General features: G+C 36.6%; 1 protein-coding gene across 1 annotated transcript; it reads right to left on the reverse strand.

Annotated features, from left to right (window-relative positions):
- Nucleotides 1–8,822: 8,822 nt before the first annotated feature.
- On the reverse strand, nt 8,823–27,534 carry LOC139128185 (protein sneaky-like). The gene is made up of 6 exons (XM_070694019.1): nt 27,503–27,534; nt 26,853–27,056; nt 26,138–26,277; nt 25,656–25,818; nt 24,321–24,464; nt 8,823–8,884 (listed from the first exon to the last, which is right to left on the reverse strand). Exons 2-6 carry the CDS (start codon nt 26,875–26,877, stop codon nt 8,823–8,825), a joined length of 534 nt encoding a protein of 177 aa, XP_070550120.1. The 5' UTR covers nt 26,878–27,056; nt 27,503–27,534.
- Nucleotides 27,535–27,719: the final 185 nt, after the last annotated feature.

The following is a 27,719-nucleotide window of genomic DNA, read 5'->3' on the forward strand; positions in this document are numbered from 1 at the left end:
GCTGCGCTTGCGCAGAACAAGTTGGTATTCAACAATGAAGTCACATGATTTACAGCAAACGTATCGTGGAAACAGTATAATATGTCAGGAATGTTGCTGCGCTTGCGCAGAACAAGTTGGTATTCAACAATTAAGTCACATGATTTACAGCAAACGTATTGTGGAAACAGTAAAGCAATGGGTCAGGACTTCAGCCTTTGCTGACTTTTGCCTATCATACGATTCTTGTGTACTCAAATGACCCTTGGTAAATCATTGCTGCTACAAGGAACGCCTTCTGGTACCAGATTATCAGTAGATATTGCATTTATCTTCAGTGAAGAAGATCAGTATAATATTATAAGGAAATTGCAAAGCACAGACACATTCCTGGTAATTTTGTGCAAAAAGAATAAGGCACGTACAGGGCCAGTGGTCAAATTCATACTCTTGTGAGAATGACAGTCATCATTGGTAAAATCTGTCTACAGCAGATCAATTTGAACACTATTCTACTGCATGCATGTTCACAAGTTAATGCTTGGCAATCTCCGAAATTCCCTTCCACAGTTTAGTCAGGGGAATAAGATTTACCTCATTGACAACTTGGCATTTTTAATATTAACATATTTATCAGGCACATTCAGAATTAATTACAGAATTCTGTTTTCTGAAAATGTATTACTCCTATTTGTGTAGATTGAATAGCATGAGGGATTAATACTTAGAGGTTTACAAAAAAGACACCAGTTTAAATTTGAAATTTGTAAATTGTGCTAGACTTTTCAGATTATAAGTGATCCATGTAAAATTTAGTTGAACGTTCCAGAATCACACAAATCAGTGACAAAATTATATGGCTGAATTTTTCAGAGATCAGAACAACAACTGAAACTGCAGTTGAAAATTCTCTTCAGAACATCAGATTACTTTTAGGGGAGATGACAGGATAATTCCTATGAATTTATCCTATATTACCTGAAAAGAATATCTACAACTGATTATTAAGGACTATTTACATTAAAATTTATGATCCAACCATTCTGTTCAGATTAATTTTTAAATCATGTTTATAACAATTTTACATCATTTCCATGTAAAATTTGTCTTCGCAGCCATTTTGCTATATTTATGTGATCATCAATTTTTCTGCACATTAAGATAATATCAAGTACTCTGAAAGCTAAGTACAACATACAATAATTTATTGTTAGCAGAAAAGTGTACAATATACGGCAAGTTTTCAATCGGGTTCGAACCCACAACATACGGCATAAGTCGCAAATGAGGAAGTCTTAATCCTTTCACATGATTTTGGCCCAAACCCATTTTGTTCATTAGTGATATGTTTACAAGCAGTTGTGTTGTACAGGTCAACCTTTAAACCTCCATGCCCAATACATTCACCACATGTATACAGTACTACATTCACTTGAATACATGCAAACATAAACAGGTTTAGTATAGTCTCTGAGCACCACATGAGAATAGGTGTACAAATTAGGAATTATTAACCTTTTACCACCATGTTTTTGGCTAACACTATAACAATATTCGATAGTGTTTATATGTTTGAAGGATATTTGGGTGAACAGGTCAACCTTTGAACCGCCATACCAAATGCATTCATCGCACGTACACAGCACTACATTCACTTAAATACATTCACAAACAACAGTTTAATACTGACTCTGTCCTGTTTGTGGACAGAGCTTGGTTCAGAACTTTCTTTCTCGCCTTTAACATAACTTGACAATTGAAAATACTGCTTTCCTTTTGCACCTTTTTCAATATTATAGCCTAGTCATGGAAGCTATTATTAATATTGAGAACAAACTTGGTTAATTATTTTTATCATCAATACTTAGTCATGTTAGTCACCAACTAATCTGGCTGAATACCTAAAGTCTACAGGGCATACTTCCAAAAGGAAAGGAAGGCATTTTGAAAACATTTGTACGGTAGCTTTACAGAAGATAATTATTTTGCTTGTAATAATTTAGTATATGTTGAGAATGTTTTAGGGAAAGTGGAGGCATTTGTTGATCAGTCCATGGAGGCAGAAAACAGACGATTTAACATGATTCTGAAGTATTGATGGTGGACTTAGATCGATACACATACTGTAACAGTTTATGGATGAGTCACATGAAATGTATTTATTTAATGATAGAATTCAGGGTTCAACAAAACCAAGCTTTGACCCACTATTCCTGGTCCAGAAATTTTCAAGGATCATTAAAAATGTTCAATGGTAGTCAGACAAGATAATGAGTTTTGATAGGTATTTAGGGATGACACAACAAATAAATAGAAGTTTACACTAATATTTTTCAAATGCATATTTTTGAAGCATGTGAGAAATGTGTTAAAATATCCTTTTTTATCACATGAACTGGCCCGAATTCCCACCTGTGTGACGTAGAACAGGACGGATAAGAAATCCGAATTACCCCTGTTGTACGTCATCAACCGGAACTTTTTTCTTGCATAGTACCGTTCATACATGCGGGTCGCGACGTGAACATAGACCGATTTGTCGTGATCGATGCCGTGCTCTCATGACATTTTTACAAAAAGGTGACCCGATAAATCCACACATGGAAACATAGAAGGCATGTCCAGCGAAATTTCTAGTCGCTAAAACTATAGCTGTTCTCGAGAATCGAATGGGGATACCGCCGATCCAGTCGCGTCGCCTCGTAAGGCTCAATGTGGACGTCGTACCTGGCGATCCCTGTTGGCGATAAACCTGAAATCTACACCCCGGGGTCTACACCTCAACGGAAGTTCAACTGAATAAATGAGTACAGTATAATCTTCGGGAAAGCGACATACAGGCACAAGCATAAAGTCATTCGACTAAAAACGATAAATTTCCTTCATCATACAACAAATTCTGTAAATTCTTGCTCGGAATCAAACCTGTAGCGCGTAAGGCTGTAGCGCTAGCGAAGACATCAGCTATGTGCATTGCAGCGCTGTGGAATCCGATGTACTTCGAAAGTTGCCTCAGACAACACTCAAAACAGAGTTTCCGTCAAGTAAAATTAGGATGTATCTACGGGTGAGATATATGTCACTGCAAACGTCAAAGTCCTTAAGACGAAAACATTGACGACCGAGATCGGGATTAACCAGTTGACACCGGCATGGCAGAGACCGGTGACGGCAGCGTTGTGGGCATAAACATCCCGGATAAACATGCAATGAGGTACACTCTGTGTGTCATCGAACGGAATATTTCGCGCTCGCCACGGTCGTAAACTTGTGTGATATTTTGAAAAGCCACGGAATCTCTGAGAATGAGAATTACTGTTTCGATCGTGTCGTTGCATTTACTTCATAAATCTATTTGTAAATATTCTGAATAACTCTGAATACTATGGCTATCCGTCGCTAGCACGATGAAAGTTATGTCCACCGCGCACCGTACCGATCGATGGCCGACTTGCCTTGGCATCGGTACTGCGCGAGACAATGATTGACAGGTTCACGTGACAGAATCCGTATGTCTGGTTGGTGGAGATACCATTTCATGTAGCAAATTTCAGCTTGATGGGATTTATGAATGAAAGTATCTCCTGGGTGACGGGCCGCTTTACTCTTTAAATGAAAGTAATCCGCGTAAGTAAAACAAATAGCGACGAAATTCATGCAATTTGTTACGATAATTTTGATCCTTCACATCAAAAGAAAATAAGAAGACTGTTCATGTGATAAATATATAATCCCATGGTATTTTTCTCTGTTTAACGTCATCGTATACTCGTGTTTTTCGCGGAGCCGCGCAACTTCTCGCCTTCGGCTCGAACTTGTACGGCTCCGCGAAAAACACTCGTATACGATGACGTCAAACAGAGAAAAATACCATGGGATTATAATTATATCATACCAGTATATTGATGGCGGAAATACAGCGATCTGATTGGATGAGACGCGAAATGAACCGTGGTATATTGGTGATATACCATGGCTGGCATACGCGCAAGCTCTCAGCTTAAGCAAAAATCCATTTTTCACGTTCCACGCCAGCATTTCATTATACTGTTATGATATAATAGCAATAAATCACACCCAGCGACGGTATACCATTGAATTTGACGAGTTCACTTCATATATGCACTCGATATCGCTCGTGTATATATGTCGTGAACTTGTCAAAATCTCGTGGTATACCATTGCTTGGTGTGCTTTATTGCTTAAATATCAAGTCAATAGACTTCAAATTCTTATTATGTTGAAAATATCACAAAATACTTGCAGTTTCAACAACTACTTATTCAAATAACATTATTCATCCTTGCTCCGACCGGATTCTCCTGGGAACTACGGAGGGATGGTTGCTATGGTTACTTGAATATATTATCGTAATGCTAAGGGACATATTCCTTTTTAGTGCAAAATTCAGGATCAATAATAAATCTAAATTTTACTATAACCCAAACGGGATTCGAACCCCACACACTCACGGCAACATCGCCTAGCTAAAAAATTACATCATGATCAAATATAATCTATTACAGATGGCACTGATAAATGCTGTCACAGTTGTACCTATAGTTTATGTGCATGTAGTTACATGCCCCTTACATAATAGACTCTATACAAATTATATAAAGTTCTGTAGTGATCTATGTGTATCGATAGAAGATCTATGCGAGTTTACAAAGTCCTGGCATCATTCAATATTGAATATACCATAGAAATTGAAACAATATTCTATAGAATTCTGTAGTTTGAAGTTTTTTCATAAACCTGTTACCATGGTGCCTTTGGATATGAGACCACCACCCCAGAAATACGACCAAATGGACTATCTGTATACAATGGTACAGGCTTAATTACCATAGACAACAATATAGACTTTTGTCCACTATTCCTCAACCATGTGTCGAAGTGATATTAATGGTTACAGTTATGCTTAGCAGTCCAAACTTTTGAAAATAAACTCACAGATGCCTCTACACGAGTTCATACCTTTACCCATGTACCTTACCCTAACCCTAACCAGGAATGCATGCCCAGGGAAATTGATCTGGAGACTTCCTTCCATGGACCCATTGCCCATTGCTATAACAGGTTCAACTTACATGGTGGATGTATTATTCTTCAAATTGGAGAAATATAAAGTATTAAACACAATCAACTCTTGTATCATAAGGTACTGGAAATGACAGTGTTGAGTACGATCTAAACCCATATACTGTGATGCTTAGGACATATGTCCCTAAATCGAGAAAAATCTTTAGGACAATCCCATAATCCTTTGTGGTTACTCTTTTCCCTAATCGCAGCATTTACGTAAGAGAAGAATCTGTTTTTAACACACACATATGTAACATGTACCAACAAGGCTGGTATCTTTATTCAGATCTAACAATACACTTGGAAATCTGTAACAAAACCAATGAAACAACAAATTTTGAATGTGAATACATCTCCGAGCTGTTTTATCCCTTAAATTGCCCTTGTGAAAGATTAAACCTATCCTGAGTCAGAAAGTTAAAATTTCAAGTCTCAAAATGCGGTTCACAGACAAATTAAAGTGTGGATATCACATAACTGTGATATCTTTACTGTAATTTTGTTGTCTGAAAATTACTTTTGAACTTTAAATTTTAACTTTCAGACAGGGTCATCTACTACAGATAAGCTTTTCTATAAGATGGCCCTGTCTTCACTCAAGACACTTGAGAAATCCATCTCAAATATCAGTGGTCCCTTAATTTTAACGCTCATCATCATATCTGATGTTTAAAGCCCCTGTAGCTGTAACTCTTGAAATTTGTCGACCTGAAAAAGGCTTTCTACTTTCTCTGTTTTTTTTAAATTCTACAGGTTTAAAGGATATAATCTTTTACCACTGAAAAAATGGACAAGTAATTTAAATTTTAACCGTTAGTTTGATTTCCCGCCATTTAAAAAAATGGTAATATTACTAAGAAAACATAGCATATGGTGTCCCAGTGGAAAACAATCAGCGTGATGCATTATATTGGACTACTCTGTTGTTTTTGTGAAGATTCCAATGCATATATGCACTGCGTACTGTTTTTGCCTTATTTGCAAAAGGGCGCCATTTTTTGTTTGGGCAAACATTCATTATTTATCTTGCTCAAAATTGTACATGTAGTCACAGTGGACAGTTTTTTCTACCTGTTTAAACACCGCTTAATGAGTATGTTCCCATGAACTTGTTTTAGTTTTGAAGTAAAATCACAAAAAAAAATTATGCTAAAAGATACAGCTATCGGGCCTTTAATAGTTAAACGATTTCTGATGGATGTGACTATATGATTTTGCTCAATAAAACTTGTGAAATAATATACTGACCCAGTGTTGAATCCAGGACCAGAGAGTAGGGGGCATTTTGGCCCATGGACTTCAATTTGGGGGCTTCTTTTGAAAATTAGGGGGGCATTTTTTCATTCATTAATGTTCATAAGATTAATTAATATTCATTTTTCTTACTGTAATTATTTATCCAGTATTATACCGTAATTAAGCAGTGTTTCAGCCAGGTTTTGCTAGCATGGGGACACAGTGACCCATAGTAGGTTTAAATGGGGACAAATTACATTTTTGAGGGACGTAAAGTATTTCAATAAAATAACACAGTACAGTGTCATTGTGTGTCATCATGACTTGGTACCATATTTGGTGTTAAATAGGCAAGTCAGATGAGTGCATTAACTTTGCACCCCAAGGCCCTGGGGTTGAGTTGACATTTGGAAGTACCATCTAGTATGACGTCTGACTTCTTAAATTAGCAAAGACTGTCCCAATACCATATATTTTTGGAATCACCATAAAATACTTGTCCAAAAATATGCAAATTATGATCATGTGACCTCATTAATATTCAAAATGGCCGCCAACATATAAAACATTGTATTTTTTCAACATATTTCTTTATATTCATAGAAATCCTCATTAATTTATCATTTTTCATCACCAAACCATTGCTTTCTATCACATCAGCATGAACTGATCTAATTTTGAGACAAAAATTGTGAAAAAACACTGATATTTTGTATAGTTTTGGCCAGCTAAGAGTAATGTAACAAAGGCCCTGTATAAGGGCTAGGTCAGTCAAAGCATAATGTAACATAACATCGAGCATCTCATATTGTGAAATATTTCAAACGGTAAGTATGTATATTTTGAATGACAATGAAACACTTGTCCTACAAATATGCAAATACTAGTCATGTGACCTTATTAAGTATTCAAAATGGCAGCCAACAATAGAAATTTATCATTATTTTTACATGTTTTCCAATTTTCCAGTAAAAAATAATCAATATTGTATCCCAATGCTGAATCACATTTTATAGTCCCATGACCATGAACTTTGATGTAAACTTTATATATTATGATAAACTGTACATAGATTTGATAAACCTTACACAGATTTCTTGTCCTCACTTGTAAGTGAAGAATTATACACAGTGTCCTTGAATTGGGGTCAGACAGGTCAAGTATCCTATTTTATAACATCTGACTATTGAATTCATCAAAATTTGTCCACAATAACAAGATATTTTTGGAATTGCAGAATAACAATTGCCGGGAAATATGCAAATACTGGTCACATGACCTCATTAAATATTAAAATGGCCACCAGTATTCTAAATTTACAATGGTTTTCAAATATTTGCTTCCCTTTCTGGCGACATTCTAAAGAATTTATCACTTCCCATTACTAATTATGTCTAAATGTATATTAGATTCTGCTTTCTACAACTGATGATTCCAAGAAAATGTTTGAACATCATTTTTATGAATCCAATACAAGCTTTTTTCAAACCACAGAGAACAGTAATGTTACAATCATTTTGCAAAACGCAGACTTTGATTATTCGAGTTTGCAAATTTCATCCAATATGCATGCAAAACATAAGAACACACAATTTCATTGTAACCAAAAGAACATTCAGTTTTTTTCTTTAGTAAAAAAAGTAAAAATAATGTAGCAACACACTATAAACCAGATCAAAAACCCTCGAAATGTCACAAGGAACCATATCTGGACAAGGTGGGTTTTGTGGCATGTACATCATTAGTATAATAAAATTGGATCTTAGAATACAACACTATCAATATTGATGATATCACTGTCTTTTATCATATTCTGAGCTATGCGTGTCATCTCTAAGCCTTCCTCTTTCCATCTACCAACAGTAACATTGAGGAGAAAAAAATGCAGAAAGGCCTGCAGTATATTGTCTTTTCAAAGTACAGTACTGTGTGTAAAACCTACTAAACTTTCTCATTTTGTTTTGTCAATTATAAATCACATACAGTAAATCTCATTCTACCTTCAATTGCATTTTTACAATCAAACAAATTACTCTGAAGAGAACAAAAGACTATAAACCCCAAGCATTATACTTGAAAACAAAAACAAATTGAGTATCTATACAGTACCAAAATGTCATATGATACTATTTTTACTGTCAAATAAATTATTCTGTACAAAATAAATACTACAGACCCCAAGCGTTATACTTGGAGACAAAAATAAATTGAGTATCTACACGGTCCTATATGTCATCTGATGCTGACATACAGTCACCGGTGGACCATCGTCCTCTGGTGAATGAATAGTTGACAGAAAACAGACTGGCTTAATTACTATCCATCCACGGCAGGGCCAGCTATCCTCAATAACATTGTTTCCCTCTGAACGTAGGTAACCATGTTTAGCAGAGCAGAGCTAAATTTGACTGTTCCACACAGCCATGTGTCCTGTTGATAAAGGTCTTGCTATCCTAACACTTGTATAAACGTTGTCAGTCTACAGATAATGGCCTAAATTTAGTAAACCCTGCATAAGATCAAACACTCCTTGCCTTGCTTGCTTCACACTCCTTGCCTTCTGGTTTTAGGTTCTCTTTGTCTGAAACATAAACAAATACAAAATTTTTAAAATGTTATGTATTTTGTGCAAATAAGTTTCAGTAAGATAATCCAAGTACAAAGCCTTGCCTTTTTCATGGTGGCATATTCTATGAATAAGAAGAACAAAGTTTGATATGGACTAAGGAATTACTATTACATCTCTCTCTCTCTCTCTCTCTCTCTCTCTCTCTCTCTCTCTCTCTCTCTCTCTGTGTCAGGGTAGTGCAAACATGTTGCAGTTACATATTGCAAATACTAAAATATAAGAGTATGTAATACACTCTTGATGGAAATCTGCAAGGTATTAGCACACATTTGTTTCAATAAAATTTATACCACAGATAATAACTTTGTACAATGCTTACACACACTATCTATATCATCCTAACATTTGAACAAGCAGCTAAATAGTTCACCTTTGGCACTAGTGTCCATGAATAAAAAACAATTAGATTATGAGGGATATTTATATAAGGGACTGGTCAGTTTCTTCAGCCTGGGGGGGGGGGGCGGTGGATTCATGGGGGGGGTCACCCTGTTTTTGACTTTGGTGATAGGGGGGTCACCATGTTTTTGAAATGCCCAATAGGGGGGGTCAGTGTGTTTTGAATTTTGACAAAGGCTCATCATTGCCTAGAATGCTAGTGTCAGCCACGAATTTCATCATTCAGTTGTATTTTTCGGCGCGCCCTTCGGGCGCGTAACTTTAATAATCAGTCATATTTTTCAGCACGCCCAACTTTAACATATCAAGCATACATACATCAGAGATATCTGTATGCTCAATATTTTTCAGCGTGCTCTTCAAGCTCATTACTTTAATATATCAGACATTTTTCAGCATGCCCTTCAGGTGCATGACTATATATACAAGGCATATATCAGAGATATCAGGATGTTTCATATTTTTCGGCATGCCCTTCGGGCGCCATACTTTAATAAATCAGAGATATCTTGATGTTTGCTAAGTGAAAGTGTACCATTATGAAATCTGCAGTTCATATGAAAAGGATGACAAATTCCTGATACTTTTCTGTTCTCTCTATGAGAATTCAGTATGAGAAAGCAACATGCACAAATATTTCACAATATATATTTGATACAGTGACTTATTTTAGAGATAGAAAAATGACAAGATATCTTTCCTTCTCATTGATGCAATTATTTTCCTTTGTTTCACAGGTTTTCTATAGAAAGATGCTTTATTATGAACAAAATAACAGTTAAAAAAGGCAGTTTTTGTCATTATTAGCTGTGCTTTTATGGTTTCAATGTTACAAGGAAAGGTCCTCTCAGACACTGTACACATCACATTTGGCTAAAAAGCTCTCTATGGATCCTCAGGAGATTTAATTGGATGGTTGGCAAGTCTAACACCCATCAAAGTTTTTGATTCACTGCTTTTTCCTCTTTGATATTATGATTGACATCCATTTCTGTACAACAGTTCAGGACATCTGGTTAAGCATAGAAAGTGTGAAATACATTCACAGCTCATTCAAAATACAGCTCATTCAAAATGTACTGTATGCAAACTTTAAGATTGACACTTTGAATTCCTATCTTACAACTGACATGTCAACAATTTCATTAAAACATAGAATGACTATTTAAAATATAAATATATGTAAAATGTAAATATATATATACGTATATATATATATATATATATATATATATATATATATATATATATATATATATATATATATATATATATATATATATATAATATATATATATATATGAAATTTATGTCCACCTTTTGTTTTACCTATGTCGCGCCCCCAGGGGGGGTCACCCTGTTTTCGAAATTTGGAATAGGGGGGTCACCCTGTTTTCAAAAATTGGAATAGGGGGGCAGCCACTTTTTGAGATCGGCAAAAATAATCCACCGCCCCCCCCCCCCAGGCCGAAGAAACTGACCAGTCCCTAAAACCATATGTAATACAAAAGACAGACGGTCAGTTCCGCCTGCAATACACATCTTCAGTCAGTAGGACACCTACAGTAAACCTAACAATGCCCTAAATGCTATATATTGCATCTGTCAATGTCTCCCTTACCAAAAAGATAGCGCTATTTATAGTATATATAGCGCTATTTTTGTAGGTTCTTAGGAGTTTTTGGTAGATCTCAAGAGGTGTTAAATAGGTGTCAGTTTACTTGTAGGTCTTCAGGAATAAGTCTTGTTATGCATCTCCTTAGTACCTAATAACAACTATCTTACACCTACTTCTGTATTAGATCAACTGTAGGTGACAAATAGATTTGTGTAGGTAAAGCACACCTACATAGACCTATCATGACCTATCATGCACCTAAAGGAAAATTGAGGCGCCCTCACAGGCGAACAAACGTAAAAGCCGTGGTTGAACTTTAAACCCTATTTGAATAAAGAATTCTGCCTACAGGGGTACACCCAATTGATCATTGCTTAGGGGATTTCCCGGCCTTTCTTATGATAAAAGTTTGTCGGCTGCAGGCTGGTGAATATTTATGTGACCTTTGCGCTTGTTTTCGACCCAAATGTTAAAATTGGCCGATCTGAGCGATAGCACGGAGGTTGGACATCGCTTTGCTGACATTTTTTGTGGTAGCAGCAGTGAGTCATTTTATGGTTTTACCAAGTCCCGACATCGAGGATGACATGATATACTCTCAGTCTCTGGTTCTACTATGTGATCGCCATGAATCGACTGACAACAAAGTTGACGAAGACAGTGCAGCAATGATCAACCCGGAAATAACGCTAACATCGATTCAAGACCAACATCGTATGCTTCAACAACTTCAAGTTGCGGTAATTCTGACGACGATTCGGGTGAGTGGAGTCATGAATTTGAAACGAGAGATGGTTTGACGATAAGAACATTGATGTTTGGTCATTGCGGGAAGTTCGTAATCGGAGAATGACGGTAGCTGTTGTAATATTGAACTACATTGTTACCCGAAGCCATGGAGGTACAATTAGTTGGATGTAGGAATCGAACGATACGCGAACTAACTGAACAGCATGGAGGCGAAGCAAAATGATTCTAAGTCAAAATGGCCTGAGAACATCTCAAGAACCTGGAACATTTTGATTGAACATTTTCAAGTTTGTTTCGTACTAGTAACACAAGATGGGTCTGGTTGATATGCATGTATGTTTTTCAAATATTTTAGCTTGAATTTCTGGCCCACTTGATCCAGTGCCTGCCTTCAGTGCTACTATGCCGAGAGACATGTTAATTAATTTGTGTTGACTGTGACAGAGTAATACATATAAAAGAGGTGATCCTGCAATTGACAAGCTTGGAAAATTCGTTGAATTCTAGCCCTGCGTACGATGCTGTGTGTTCCGCTACAGCTAATCGCCCGCTCACCACAGCCCTGCAAAGACCGTACGTAGGGTCGGTGACTTCAAATCCATTTTGGGACTTGACGTAAAAAGCCAAATTACTGCTGAAATTCAGCATTCTTGGGCCCAAGTCGTATCCCTGCCTGCCTCAGCTACTCGATCGCTTCCAAAAATACCAGTCTTTTATTCACTTCTCGTAAATAACGTCGATGTCGGCAACTCTCTCGCTAGCCCCTGCGTACGATGCTGTGTGTTGTAGCTGTAGCTACAACACACAGCATCGTACGCTGAATTTCGACAGTAATTTGGCTTTTTACGTCAAGTCCCAAAATGGATTTGAAGTCACCGACCCTACGTACGGGTCTTTTCAGGACTGTGGTGAGCGGGGCGATTAGCTGTAGCGGAACACACAGCATCGTACGCAGGGCTAGTTGAATTCGTGGAACATGATCACCGGTATAATCTTAGAAAATTCTGAGCGATGTTTGTCTGTGGATGTTACCATGGTCAAGTTCAAGGGACGATATTATTCCACAGAAACAAGCCAAGCATGTAAGTTATCCGGAGTCTAAGCAAACGCACAGAAAAAAATAAATTTCTTGTAAAATTTTCGAACCAAAGATTGCTAAAATTCTCAATTTATAAATTGTAATGTTACTTTATCAAATGTGCATTTCCGTGCTTTTTAGAATGTAGTTACTGTGGTCACATCATAGGTCCATCGTAGGTCTCTAATAGGTGCTAGTTATATCTTGTAGGTGTGTTGCAGATCTATGTAGGCATGTTAGTAGGTCTGTCGTAGGTCTGTACTAGGTACAAGGTAGGTGTCTCAGTAGGTGACTAGTAGATTTCTGTAGGTATCATGTGGTTTGAAATCTTCTTTTTTCCAGGTGAGGCAAGTGGTAGGTGTGCAGTAGATTTTCATAGATATTTAAATGATTAATTTGCATCTCATAAAGATTTCGCTGAAATACTACTTATCGCCTATGATAGACCTACCTGTTGCTTGTAGTTTTGTAATAGGTGTAGGTAGATTGCAAGTAGATATCCATTGTTTCAGTTGGAAATAAAGCTCTGTACACAAAACTTTCACCTCTTTGTCACCTATTTGTCACCTCTGTAAAATAGCACTATCACCTACTAAAAATAGCGCTATGTTTTTGGTAAGCTGTCTTATCATCTCTGTTGTTACTCTGTCTTTTCCTTGTTGCTTTGAGGTCTGTCATGTTACTAATAAACATCAAGCTATGCCAAGTGTCATCATCGATACATACATCTAACTGTGCACTGCAAGTTGTCAATTATAAAGAGGAACTAGCCTACCTTTTCTACTCTGCGCTGCCGCGGTGCTGGATTACTTTGAAGGCACGGGTCGGACTTCCCGTTGCTCAACTGGTGGCTGAATTTCTTCGCCGTTGGTGTGGTCATAGGCCGCCATTTTGATCTACATCGATGTCCCGTTGGTCTAATGTGCGATCTTCATTTTCTGAGTGGCTTTCTACTTGGCTCCGGTCAAAACAATCAACAAAACAACACAAAAAAAACAACGGATCAAAGCGTAGCTGTCGTCGGCCGCCATTTTTAAATTCCTGTCAACTTTCGCTAACGATCGCCGCTTAGATATCACAAACTTGACGAAGCTGTTCGTATTTGAAATAGTATGTGGTTGCTTCGAAGGTCCTATTAATCCTGTTTCATAAGTCAGGTCCATGACATATGTACCAACATCAGTGATTGGTTCATCTGGTCCATTTGCGTTATGCTGATTGGTGGGACCTCATGCGTTAGGTCTCATTGCTATGTATTATTCACTTTACAGCTCCCTGATTGGTTAATGTGTAGGTCCGGCCCATTATTCACTTTACAGCTCCCTGATTGGTTAATGTGTAGGTCCGGTCCTCCAGTGTTCACTGCCTCATTATGCAATGTCCCACGTGCTTCCTGGCTACCGCTGAAGTAATACGTTATTCGTGATGTTCACCGTGATGTTCACGGACCGGCCGAAAGTTACAACGAAAAATGCCCGACAAACCTTCATACGTTAAATATCCATGTTTTTACTTATCTCTGTCCCTTTATGCATTAAGTAGACTCGGTTCAAGTCTGTGATTTGTTAATGTTTGAGAGGAGTGAACGCAACGATATGTATTTTGCTTTCGTGTGAAACGCGCCCGTGAGTGGAGTGGACGCGATGATTCGGGTGAATCCTATACCCGGAGGTGAATCCGGCAGAAACTAACTCACTATCCTGCGCAGATTCAAAGGTAGCGCATTCAATCGCTGGGAAAAACATGGCCTGGGCTACCAAATTCCGAATAGTTTTGTACGAAATTGGACAGACACAAGAGAAACTATTATAAATGATTTTATTTTTTTTAAATTCATCGACTTGAACCAAATATAGCATTACAGGCATGTTGGCTCTTTGTTTTCCAATTGTTGGTTACGTACAAAGTACACGCTTTTCATTTTCATTTTGATTTGACGGGGGCATTGGCCGCATCGACAACAGTGAGGCCTGTGAATGACAAGAGGAAACAATAGAGCTTCAAGGCATTACGTAACAAAAATTACGTAACGGTTTCAGACGTCAGTAGCTCATTTCAACCATCTACCGAAGGGAAACGGACAAAATTTCTGCTGACAATATTTAATTCATGTATAATTCACATCACATAAAATGCCATGAATAGTGAAGGAACTCTCGAACAAGGTCAAATCTAACTAGATATTTTGACAAAAACTCGGCATGAGTACCTTTCTTCACATACTGGGATCGAGCTGCGACCACGTGCAGGGCATCATCCAAAAGTACATGGGACATTGCATAATGAGGCAGTGGACACTGGAGGACCGGAACTACACATTAACCAATCAGGAAGCTGTAAATTGAATAATACATAATAATGAGATCTAACACATGAGGTCCCTCCAATGACTGCTCCAAAAGTGGACCTTAGAGAAGCGGATTAACCAATCAGAGCATGGAGTACATGTGTGTAGGACGTGTAATGTAGGTCATTTTGAAACAGGAGTATTAGGTCCCCCTAGCTTTCTGACTCAGTGTTGTATGGCTGGCATTGCAATTCAGGCCGGGAATTCGACCTGACGTCAACGTATTGCAAAATCAGGGGTCAAAAGGTCATCTTGCGGCACTTTAGTGCCGAACGGGGTTCAGAGGGTTAAAGGTAAGTATATGATAGATAACTGGTGTTGTGTCAAATTGTGCAAACATGAAACTTTCAGTATCATTTAGTTTACTGCTACTATGTGGTATTCGCATAAACTGCAGGGCTCCCTAAGTCACCAAAATATTATAGAACTCATTAGCCAAATCAAAAATCTTGTAGCAACTTTGAAAAACTTTTAGGCAGTTTACGATCTCAAGTGTGGCAACAGCTTTCTCGGCATTCAGAAGTTCCCAATTTACAAATCAAGATGTTTTGTATGTTTTCATGATAGTGTTTACATTAAAGGAATTTGTTCAGTTTTTATTACATTAATTATCTGTGTTTTTATTATATTAAAAGGATAGAAATATTTTTTTCATATCTGATGGTAAACTTTTACCGCCAAAAATAAAATTAGTTGGTATATTCTAAAAGTCTGGTAGCAATGTGAAGTTTATATTACCACAGATACAGAATACTTCTGCAGCATTCACTCAGTGTTGTTTATTAATTAACCCATATTGTTTTTAATGCTTTACCTTAGCTGTCAACAACATCATTGAAATGTATGCCGATGATTTTACAATCATGGCAAAAGGAAAGAATCTGGCAGAAATTGAAAAAACACTGAATGATGATCGTGAATCAGTAAGACATTGTGTATGCAAAATAAAATGGTTATAAATACAAGTAAAACAAAGACCATGCTTATGACCACACATCAGAGATTGTCACGTCTACCAAGGAATGTTCTTCATTGTAATCTTGGTCAGAATATTTTAGATTCTGTAAATGAAGAAAGACTTATGGGAATAGTTGTAGATCAACACTTGAACTGGAAGTCAAATACTGATTCAATTTACAAAAAGGTCAACTTAGACGTATAATACGGCATGGCCATTAAGGTTCCAAGACAAGAAATTGACCTTTTTTAATCTAACAATTCTCTGGTGGTTAATAAGCTCAGAACCCCCTAAATTATACATTTTCTTAAAGCCTAGATATAGGGGAACAATTTGGTAACCACAGTGTTTACATAACTATCACATGACAGGTAATTTGCATAACCTTTCAAAAATCGGTTTTCCCTATGTTTTGTCTCAATACTTCAAAATATCTTACTCAAACTTGCTGGAATACAAGCTGTCACAATGCTCTTCTAAAGTGTGTCTCAGATTTTTTATATCTTGGTTATTTTTTAGCACAATTTTAAAGAAATTAACTAGGGTTAAATTCGCTGCTCTGGAAGTTTTTCTGGCATAAAAATTGTTTAAGAAGGTTTAAAAAAATTCTGAGACACACTTTTAAAGATCCCTGGGACAGCTTGCACTCACACAAATTTCAGCCATATATCTCAAAGCATTGAAACAAAACATAGGGAAAACCGATTTTTGAAAGGTTATGCAAATTACCTATCACGTGATAGTTATGTAAACAATGGTGACACTATGGTAACAAAAATGTTCCCCTATATCTAGGCTTTTGGAAAATATATAATTTACGGGGGTTCTGAGCTTATTAACCAATAGAGAATCGTTAGCTTTGAAAGGTCGATTTCTTGTCTTGGAACCTTAAAGTACTAGACGTACTACTACACGTACATAATATAATGCATATATACTTCCCATTTGGACTATTGTTGTAGTGCATTGGGAACTAGCAAATATAAACAAGTTATTCAAATTACAGAAACGCACTGTGCCAGTTATGATGGGCACTAAGTATAATTATCAGAAAAATGGACTTTTAAGATCATTACATATTATGCCTTTACCTGATAGAATTTTATACATAAATATGTGTTTAGTTTCTAAATCCTTGAAAGGTATAGCCCCATTGTATATGACGTAAATGTTCCAATATGTCAATCAGTGTCATAGCCGTGTGACCAGAGCTAGCTTTCAAAATAAGTTTGATATCCCTAGAGCCAAACTGGATGTTTTTAAAAACACATGGTCAGTCCAGGGAGCTATGGAATGGAATAAGTTGAAAACAGAATTCAAATCTTCTGAGACACTTGTCTCTTTTTAAGCAATTATTAAAACAACATTGGGCAGAATTTTAATTTTTTCTTGTTTTTTCTATTAAATGTGGCAGTTGTTATATGTGGTTATTTGTATTTTAACTTTTGAAAATTGTTTTTGTGGTTTTGTATGAATTTGTTGTAATGTCGAGAGCCCTGAGGGAGATAAACTCTCTCTAGAGTTTACCAGGCTACCCTCATTAAATAAAGCCAAATAAAATAAAATGAAAAATAAAAATAAAGTGTTCACAGTATGACAACTTATCATATATGTAAGCTACAAACTCCTCGGGTGGCAAATGTATGCAATCTTTAAGTCATGAAAATTTTGTGAGCCACACAAATAAACATTTTCGATGAAAAAGAAAGCATTTGGTAGCATAGTGGCAGTGTAGATACAAGTATTGTTGTCTTTAAGGCTCTGGTATTGTGTGATAGTTGTGATCAAGCAGGCTCAATAGCATGTTAAGCATAAGTATTTTTCGTGAGACAAAAAGGGTCTGGCCCAACCCAAATGCTGTAAAACAAGACACAATGATATTGTTCATTTAATTTCCCAATGTTTCTAAAAGTACATGTAATCGTTGTTTTAATGATTATGACAAATTTTAGCCCAGAAATATTTTCATTTGATATTTTGATATCATCAAGACCTGTCTGGTGATGTTCAATATTGCACTGTTGGAATCTGCAAAAATACTAAAATAATTCAGAATCACATGATTTCTTGTATAAGTTATAGTAGTTTGAAATAGGGCAAATTGAAAATTTTAACAGTTGTACTTTTGAATTGTTGCTTGGATGTTAAGTTACCATGCAAAAATTGCAGTTCTCATATGTGATGATTTGAAAATGGATATGCTTACTGCAACTATTGTTGACAATTTTCCTTTGCCATGACTCTTACAAAATTTATATTAAAACTGACAGTCAAGCTAAATGCCATTAAATGAGAGCACCAATGAATTACCTTTGAACATAAGATTGTACCTATTGGACCTCCCTAGGTGGTTTCTTTTGAACCATAATTGTGTACTTAAGGGTCTTCATTCATGACATCACATGAGATGACCTAGATTTGTCCTTTGAGAAAACCTCAGTTTTTTCTCCTTTTCCTTGTTTTATGCCTCTGTTTGTGAAAGTTTCTTTGACATTATGGTTTTTACTATAAAACTGAGTAGCTGCAGGCCAAATTGTGATTCAAGCAAAGTATTTAAGGCTTGGACTCAGGGACGACTCGTGACTCACATTGCAAAGCCAGCCTCAGTGTATTCATGGACGTAAGTCCACGGTGGATTGTAGTATCGAACAGCAACAATGTTTGTTTTACGTACCAGGAATTTGTAACTTTGCAGAAAGGAGAGTTAACTGTTTCAACATCTTACAACATTTTACTTTTAGCTGTAGTTTTCTGTTGAGGAGGCACTAGCTGTCTAAAAATTCAAAAGCCACTATAATATAGCCAAGCAGATTGCAACTTTGTGCCACAGGGCTGGTCTGATTGAAGTTGGTTTGTGACAATTTTTTTCGGCCATTTGTCAGAAATTACTAAAAAACTTTAGGTCATTTTGCAAAAAAATGGCCATTAGCTGAAGGCAAGTAGTAACTGAATCACTGTTATTTCGGAGTTCTATGACTTATTACAACAATTATGAAATATGCAAATTATTAGATATTTATCAGATCAATATCTGTGGCAGGTTTCACTAAATTCAGTGCTGTAATATCAGAGTTATATACCTAATTACACAGTTCATTAAATATGCAAATTAACCTTAATTAACTTTGCAGTACTAAATGCTTTAACAACACAGTTAGATATCTGTCGGATCAGTATCTGCAGCAGATTTCATGATATTTGGTGCAGTTGTATTGGAGTTATATACTAATTACAAAACTTCATAGAAAATGCAAATGAGCTATTTAGTAACTTGACACTGCTCATTGTTTACAGCAGATCCATTTTGGACACCATTCTACCTGCATGCATGTTCACATGCTGATGCTTGCAATCTTCGAAAATTCCCTTCCACAGTTTAGCCAAGGGAATAAGATTTACCTCATTGACAACTTGACATTTGTAATATTAACAAATTTATTAGGAACACATTCAGCATTAATTTCAGAATTCTGTATTCTGAAAAATGTATTACTCATATTTGTAGTTTCAAATTTGTAAATTTATAAATTGCGCAACACCTTTCGGATTACGAGTGACCCATGTAAAATATAGTTGAACGTTCCAGAATCAGAAATTACGGCTGATTTTTCAAAAGATCAGAACAACAACTGAAACTGCAGTTGAACATTCTCTTGAGAACATCAGCTTATTTTTTTCTTGAGATGCTAGGAAAATTCCAATGGGTTTATCCCATATTACCTGAAGAGAATATCTACAACTGATTATTAAGGACTATTTACATTTATGATCCAACCATTCTGTTCAGATTAATTTTTAAATCATGTTTATAACAATTTAACATCATTTCCATGTAAAATTTGTCTTCGCAGCCATTTTGCTATATTTATGTGATCATCAATTTTTCTGCCAATTAAGATAATATCATGTAATCTGAAAACTAAGCACAACAAGCAATAATTTTATTGCGAGAAAAAGCTAGTGTACAAATGAGGAAGCCCTAATCCTTTCACATCCTTATTTTTGGCCAAAATCCATTGTGTTCAATAGTGATCTATTAACAGGCAATTGTGTTGAACAGGTCAACCTGTAAACCGCCATGCCCAAATACATTTATCACACCTATACAGCACTACATTCACTTGTATACATTCACACACTAGGTTATTGTCTCTGAAAACTCAGCAGCACATGCAATAATTTTGTTGTGAGAAAAAAAGTAAGGAAATCTAAATCCTTTCACAAGCACGCTGTTGGCCAAAACTCAATGTATTCAACAGTGATCTGTTTACAGGACACGGGGGGGGGGGGGAAGGTCAATCCGTAAACCACCATGTCAGAATGCATTCACCTCACGTATACAGCACTACATCCACTTGAATAATTCACAAGCAACAGGTCAAATATACAGGTAAACTCCGTCCCATAAGTGGACAGAGCGTGGCTCAATATTGGTCGACTATCCCATAGGTAATGTAGATTTCAAGGACCATTAAAAATGTTGAATGGTAGTCAGACAAGATAATGAGCTTTGATAGGTATTTAGGGATGATAAACCAAATAAACGCAAGTTTACAGTATATATTTTTCAAGCATGTGAGTACTGTTAATGACACATCAAGAGACATACAGTTCTTATTGTGTTGAAAATATAATAAATTCTTGCAGGTTGAACTACTACTTATTCAATAACATTGCTCATCCTTGCTCTGACTCGAGTCTCCGGGGAAATAGTGTGGATGGTTGCTATGGTTACATGAATAATTTTGTCAAGCTGCCAAAGGGATATATTTTTCTAAGTGCTTAATTCAGAATCAATAATAAATGCATCATGATCAAATATAATCTGATACAGAAGACAAGACGGCATTGATAACTGCACTTACAGTTGTACCTGTACTTTATGTGCAGGTAATCACATGCCCCTTACAAAATAGACTCTTAGATTTAAATTATGTAAAGTTCTATACTATTATATATGTATTTATAGAAGATCAATGGAAGTTTATAAAGTCCTGGCATCATTTCTATAGAATATACTACAGACATTAAAATAATATTCTATAGAATTCTGTTGATTGAAAGTTTACAGAACATCTTTCATGAACGAGGTACGATGTTGCCTTTGGATACAAGACCATCATCCTCGAAATAATGACTAAATGGACTGTCTGGATACAGTGATAAAGGCTTAATTACCATAGACAGCAATATGGACTAAACAATTTATCAAGAGCGTCAAAGTTGTTTTAATATGTTGAAAATTGACTATGACAACGCTTTCCAGAAATATTTCTTTTCCAAATTGAGCTGGACACGATGAAGAGTGGTAGTCGGGGGGGGGGGGGGGGGGGGGGGGCAATGGAACCTTATACATATTTGCCCTCAATACCTGGTCTTTTCGCCTATCTTCAATTCTTCTAAAGTATGGACGTCATATAGACATTGTCGAATGTTATTTCACCTGTATAGTGTTAATAAATAAATAAAATAAACAAAAAATATGGAACGTTACTCTTTACATCAGATAGACGTTTTTTTCAAAGAAAAGATATATTCCATCATGATGACTTATTTTGCGTAACAACGCTGGCATTAAACCAAGTAATATTCTGTAATATGATACTAATCTATATAAACCTACAAATTCGCCAAGCTTTTCAAATAGTTACAAAATATCCTGGCCCAGGCATTTTTTCAGTAACCTCTTCAACACCATGATTTACCCAGACTCACGGTTATCATTTCGGAAAAACGTAATCATACATATAACAGGAAAAAAAACAAACATAAAAGACATCCTTGCTCAAGCAAAAATCAAATGCCGAGTAACGAACGCGTGATTTTACGGGTCTTTTCTTTTGGTTACGTAGCTCTAAAAAGTTTAGGGTCGGCAGGTTAAAAAGATAGGGTAGGTCGGGTAATCGGTACAGCACAACTTTTTTTGTTCGGTCTAAGTCGGTTGAGCGTGGGATTTTAATCCTAAGGTCAAGGGTTCAACCCCTTAGCGGGCGGATAAAAAGTTTTGTTGACCATAACAAATTATACTTGACAGCAGATATCAGGGGGAACAATCGACAGTGTAGCGAAAGACTCCAGTCTTTGATTACGTAATATGTTATTGACAGTTGTGATGTCATTAGCTGACGGGAATTTTTGTTGAACGGCAAACTTTTCTCATCGCTGTCACCTTTATTTTGATACCGAAAGAGCGTTTTATTTTCAATTTAATGACACGTTATCAAGAGTTCATACATCACAAGGAACAAAAATGCTCTAAGGAAATTTGTAGCTCAACCTTCATGTGCAAACGATTTCATCGCTTTTTTCCGCTCAGTGTGTTCATTTTCAGACAAGCTTCATTTTATCGATGACAAGGTATGTTTGCTTGGCTCAAATCGGCTTTCTTGTAGACAACCGGCCGGGATAAACATAATTAACATAATTAACCCTATTATCCATTAATTATTTTATCGAATGTTTCAAAATCAATCATAACTATAAAGCAACAAAGTTGAACCATGTTGTGTGAAAGATCAAACAATCATCACGTCTGTACGATTACTTTGCCGCAATAGCAATGTCGGCTCATGCGTATTACGGTATCATTATTATACCGGATAGTAAAGTATTTTGCATACGGGTACACTGCATGAAAACCCAATAATTCAGATAAATTCACATTAATAAGTTGCCTGTATTATAGTGTAATACACGTGAATTCACATGAATCCACATGAATACAGGCTTGCTGAATACAAAAAATGGATTCTTGACTGTATTCATCTGTATATGCACTCTTCAGCTAAAATACAGGCAATAATTCATGCTAATACAGTGAGTATTATAGGGTTTTTATGCAGTGGTAGTTCAAAGGTTACTGCTCGACAGTCCGAAAGCCTGTGATACTTTTACAAAAGCGACTACCTCATTCGATCACGTGAAACTTTCAGGGATGGAGAACTGTTTTGTCATTATCTGGTGAGCAAAATTGATATTCAGCGGATATCAACTTTATGTGCATTGCGGTGCATTTTGATGATATTTTTAGCATTATTCTGTAATAAAAACAAAGTCTTTTTGTATTTTTCCCTCGGAAGTAATATGAAATACAGAGTACAAATTAAGCCCTGCTTGCAATATGAAACCTTTTGGTCTTACACGTTTGCATTCAAATTCAGTTAACGTTTTCAATAAATCATTGCAGATTACACACATGCAGTCTTAGCTGATCATTATGTTATTTCAGCATGAGTTTTGAAGTACACCAAGAAAGGAGTTAGACCTAAGAGTAATATTTAAATCGCGCTTTAATTTTTTTTATTTTCTGGCATAGTTCTGCAGAAACAATAGCTTCGTCGTTGACTAAAGATTTTCTTGTGTACGTACTGAAAAACATCAACACGCAGTCGAAAGCGACGAAACTTTTAATAATGGTTGCCACGGTGAACAAGCCATCGTTTCTTGGTTTCAGATTCATTTTCAACGGCAAGTCTGATGTCCCCGGCTGTTCTGATGTCGACTTTTTCTGTTTTTTGCACAACCTAGTGAAAATATGATACCACCGTTTGAGAGCGATTGTCAAGTATAGTGAACAGAATCTGTGAAACAGTGAGAGGTTACAATGATTGACCTTTGACCATAACATTCGGACGACCGGGCACCTAAACTGGTTAACCCCTTTAACTCTATGTAGGCCGGCCTACTCCATGCAAATCGAATAATGAATCGGTGAGATACTCTATCTGTAGACTGTTCATGGTTGTCGACATCATTCCACATCGAAGTCGGCGAAATACTTCTTGTATTTATAATTCGAGGTTTACGCTTTGTCTGTAACTTCCAAAACGACTTGATGAAGTTTGAAAATCGTTACTGCCACCCCATTTCAACATGAAAATTTTTGTCGAATTCCTCCACGGCTTGATCCGATTCCTTGTAAGTGTCACCGAACCCAGGGTTGACAGCCTCGTCTGTGTCGCAGAGGGAGTCAAAACCTGCTCAGAGAGAGAGAGAGAGAGAGAGAGAGAGAGAGAGAGAGAGAGAGGAGAGAGAGAGAGAGAGAGAGAGAGAGAGAGAGAGAGAGAGAGGGGGTTCAACTGACAGATTCAACTGTACATTGAAATAAAAATTGTGAATCCCATAAACCACGATATGTTTACATCATCCCCGAAAAGTACCGTTATTTTTAGCTTTATTAAACTGCCCTAACTTGATAATCTGCAATAACCAGGATGTAGTGCCTGATACAATTCTCACCTTGTACAATCTTGCAAAGGACCGTTAATTTCATTGGTGCACACAGTAGATCTTTGACGCCAGGTACTTTGATTGCTTTGTGACATTTCCTTTCAGCTTCTTTAAATTTCTCCTTGCAATGGACCACACCAGCGTTGAAAACATCTGTAGTAAAACAAAACGACAGGAAATTAGGAACATTCAGAGAAGGGCTGAGTTACTGAGTCATTAAAGGAGACTTTCTGATCTACATTGTGGGGTTCATATTATTGCTCTTTGTGTAAGAAAATTTTTTATTGTGTTAGTTTTTCGAAATTAAATTTATTTTTTCTTAGTAGAGTTAACAGAAGAATTCGGGCCGTTTTGAATTTCAAATATCGGTAAATCTGGTAATCTGTTTCTCTAGTACCAAATTTGCACGGTGATCCTAAAGAATGATCGAAATATCCCTGAGATAACTTTGCGCAAAGTCACTTTCGACGTGCGTACTACTTTAACTGGACGTGTAGCATTTGTACCTCAGAGTATTGTCACACAACCATGTAAATCTCTCGTGCGTTAGTAGACTTGTTTGTATATGAAGGACTGCAGAAAAATCAGAATTGTTTCGGAATTTTTTCCCGGTTTGAACAGCGGCAATCGTTTGTCCTTCCTGTCATTTTTATTTATATCCTATGACAGTCATGTAATATGGCAGAATATCATCACACATCAAAAATAAGAAATGCATCATTTGGCAATAATCCCGTTGGTGACAGTCTCTGGGAAAATGGGTACCATGCAGTGTTCAAAAATTATTGGAAAAGGGGAGTGTGCGTGAAAACAGGAAGAAGAGGTGCTTTTGTAGCAAAGCCGATCCGTGAAGCAATGAGAATACCCCTTTGAAATCTGGTAAAAAAATTCCTTTACATACATCCATGTCAGGGCTAAATGGAAAATGAGATAGTATAAATATAATGTTACTTTAAACTATAGTAAATACAGGCGAAAATATAGTAGACATTTTGGAGTTTTCAACTATCAGTGCCAATCGTTCTTTACAACGATGAAATGGCTGTTACTATATTTTGAAATCATTTCTCGCTTTCTTCAGCTTTTGTAAATTAAGGGTATATTTTGGGCTAATTGTTTCCTAAATTTCTCAAAATAAGGTTGTATTTTTCGTAGGAAATTCCAAGGTAAGGGATGATATGAATTTTACTGAACAATCGTACATATACCTAATCTCGTGACTGTCACTGCCACGTCGGGGCTGAAATGTATAAATTTGTGAAGAATATAATGACCTCGAATGAAACGCTATTAAATCACTCCACGTGCGTAAAACATTGTGTCGTACATTATAAAGCGATTAACCTTTGCATCTGTAATCCAGTTTTTCTCTGTAATTGTCTTCAGGATTCTCTTTTTTCTTGGTCTCTCTTTGCATGCCTTCATCGTCCTTCTCAACTTCCTCTTCTATTTTCACAAATTCTTCTTTCAGTTTTCCTGATATCTCCTGCATGTCTTTACTCTGAGACTGAGCAATATCAAATCAAAACAGATCTGATGTCATTTCTAAACAAAATTCAAAAGCTACGTCTTTGAACGATTTTAACGGTAATGTTTACTTAGCAAATTTAGACACACTACATCTTATTTCAGCAATGCGATACTCTGACAACTCTTCAAGTGGCCAAATTTTACAACCGGCGTCTACCGTATACTGCATGAATGGCCTTATGATGACATTTTTCCACATCTCTTCCACATTATTTATTCGACAAAATAGTATAAGGTTTGCCTGATTGCTTTGAAAGATCACCTCAGGGGTCAAAGTTCAAGGGTGAGTTTGTTACCTGTATATCTTTGAGGACATCTGAAAAGGGTTGATGCATTAGTTCGTAGAGTAATTTACTGTTGTTGTAGGTCAGTGATGCAGTACAGCTGATGGACCGTGAAAGCTCCCTGGCGTTGGTGAAGATGTTTGTGACCGGACCTTACATAAACAAAAAGAATACTTTGATGATACAGTACATCTCATTATGGCAACCAGAGGAGACCAACGATAACAATAATGATAATGATGATGATGATGATGATGATGATGATGATGGAGGACGCACTATTGATCACGTACGGTCATAAAAAGTGTATGAATGTGGTTATTGTTTGAACGACGAAGAAAATTACTGCCACGGCGACGATGTTGCTGCTGCTGCTGATGGTGATGATGATGATTATCATTACGACGACGACGAAAACGTCGACAACAATGATAATGTTGATGACGGTGACGGTGATATCATCTTACACGATGTGCTGGTGACGATGATGCAAATATTAATTATTCAGCCAAGGGATGTCTCATCGACAATTATTTTGGGAACCTTTATTCGGCGATGTCTATCAATAAGCTTATTCTCCCATTCAAGTATTCATATTGGCATTCTATAAACTTTACTCTTTTTTTTCATTGAAACAATGAAAGTTAATTGTGAATCTTGTTGTTCGAATTTGGACTGCACTTACAAACACCATGTAAAATTTAGATACCTTGATTCAAACACTTACCACCTAATAACATAGCGATAGTCATGGTGCTGACGATATTTCTTCCATACTTGCTGAACAGATATGGGATAACCAGGATTATGGTACATCGAATCTGAGTGGATGTTGCAAAGCCTATAGCCAGCAGCGCCTTGAGAGCGCCCCCTATCAGCAACTTTTCTCCATCAGTGAAAGGTAGCCGGATCAACACAGTAAAATAAAGAGCTGAAAGTGAGGATGGGAGAACAATTTGTTTCGTAATTTAAAGACTTTATCAAAAATGATGTATCAGTCACCTGAAAGGAACAGAGATTTTGAAAATGTCGCCACCGAAACTGTAACTGTACAGAGAATACACAACGAAAACGGCATTCACTGATCATAAGAAAAATACGAAAACAAATCAAGAGTCGCTGAGTATTAAATAATGTCGGTAAGGAACCCTACGCTACATTATTTTAGTCCAATTTCAGGGGTGAATGCCGTTCATCACAGCTTACCGACGTGCAGTTACTCCAAACTGTTTTTGTTGTTGAGCTTCTACCGTGTGAAGAAACTCAAAGATTAGCATCGTATCCTGAAAAATCAACTAAAATTTCATTGCAAAGAAAAAAAAGATTTCTCGCCGTGAGTAACGAGCTGAGAAATGCCCTATCTTCATAAACACTCACCAACACCAACCGCTGAACCAAAACAGAACCCAAGCACTAATTTATTAATCTATATTCATCAGCTTTGCTCCATAACAACTTCTCCAAGCGAGGAAAATGACGCCGCAATGCTTCTCTGAAACCTTCCGAAATAAATAAATAAATAAATAAATAAATAAATAAATAAATAAATAAATAAATAAATAAATAAATAAATAAACGTTAACATATCTTTGCC

This window comes from Ptychodera flava, unplaced genomic scaffold (assembly GCF_041260155.1).
Source record: "Ptychodera flava strain L36383 unplaced genomic scaffold, AS_Pfla_20210202 Scaffold_45__1_contigs__length_1260105_pilon, whole genome shotgun sequence".
Lineage (NCBI taxonomy): Eukaryota > Metazoa > Hemichordata > Enteropneusta > Ptychoderidae > Ptychodera > Ptychodera flava.

Excerpts from the sequence above, each read along its gene's own strand:
- LOC139128185 (XM_070694019.1), bottom strand. The coding sequence starts at position 26,877 with ATGACTATCGCTATGTTATTAGGTG. Across the intron at positions 24,465-25,655 it reads ACTGGATTACAGATGCAAAG|ATGTTTTCAACGCTGGTGTG; the intron begins GTTAATCGCTTT and ends GTTTTACTACAG. Across the intron at positions 8,885-24,320 it reads CCTTTGCAAGATTGTACAAG|ACAAAGAGAACCTAAAACCA; the intron begins GTGAGAATTGTA and ends TTTATGTTTCAG.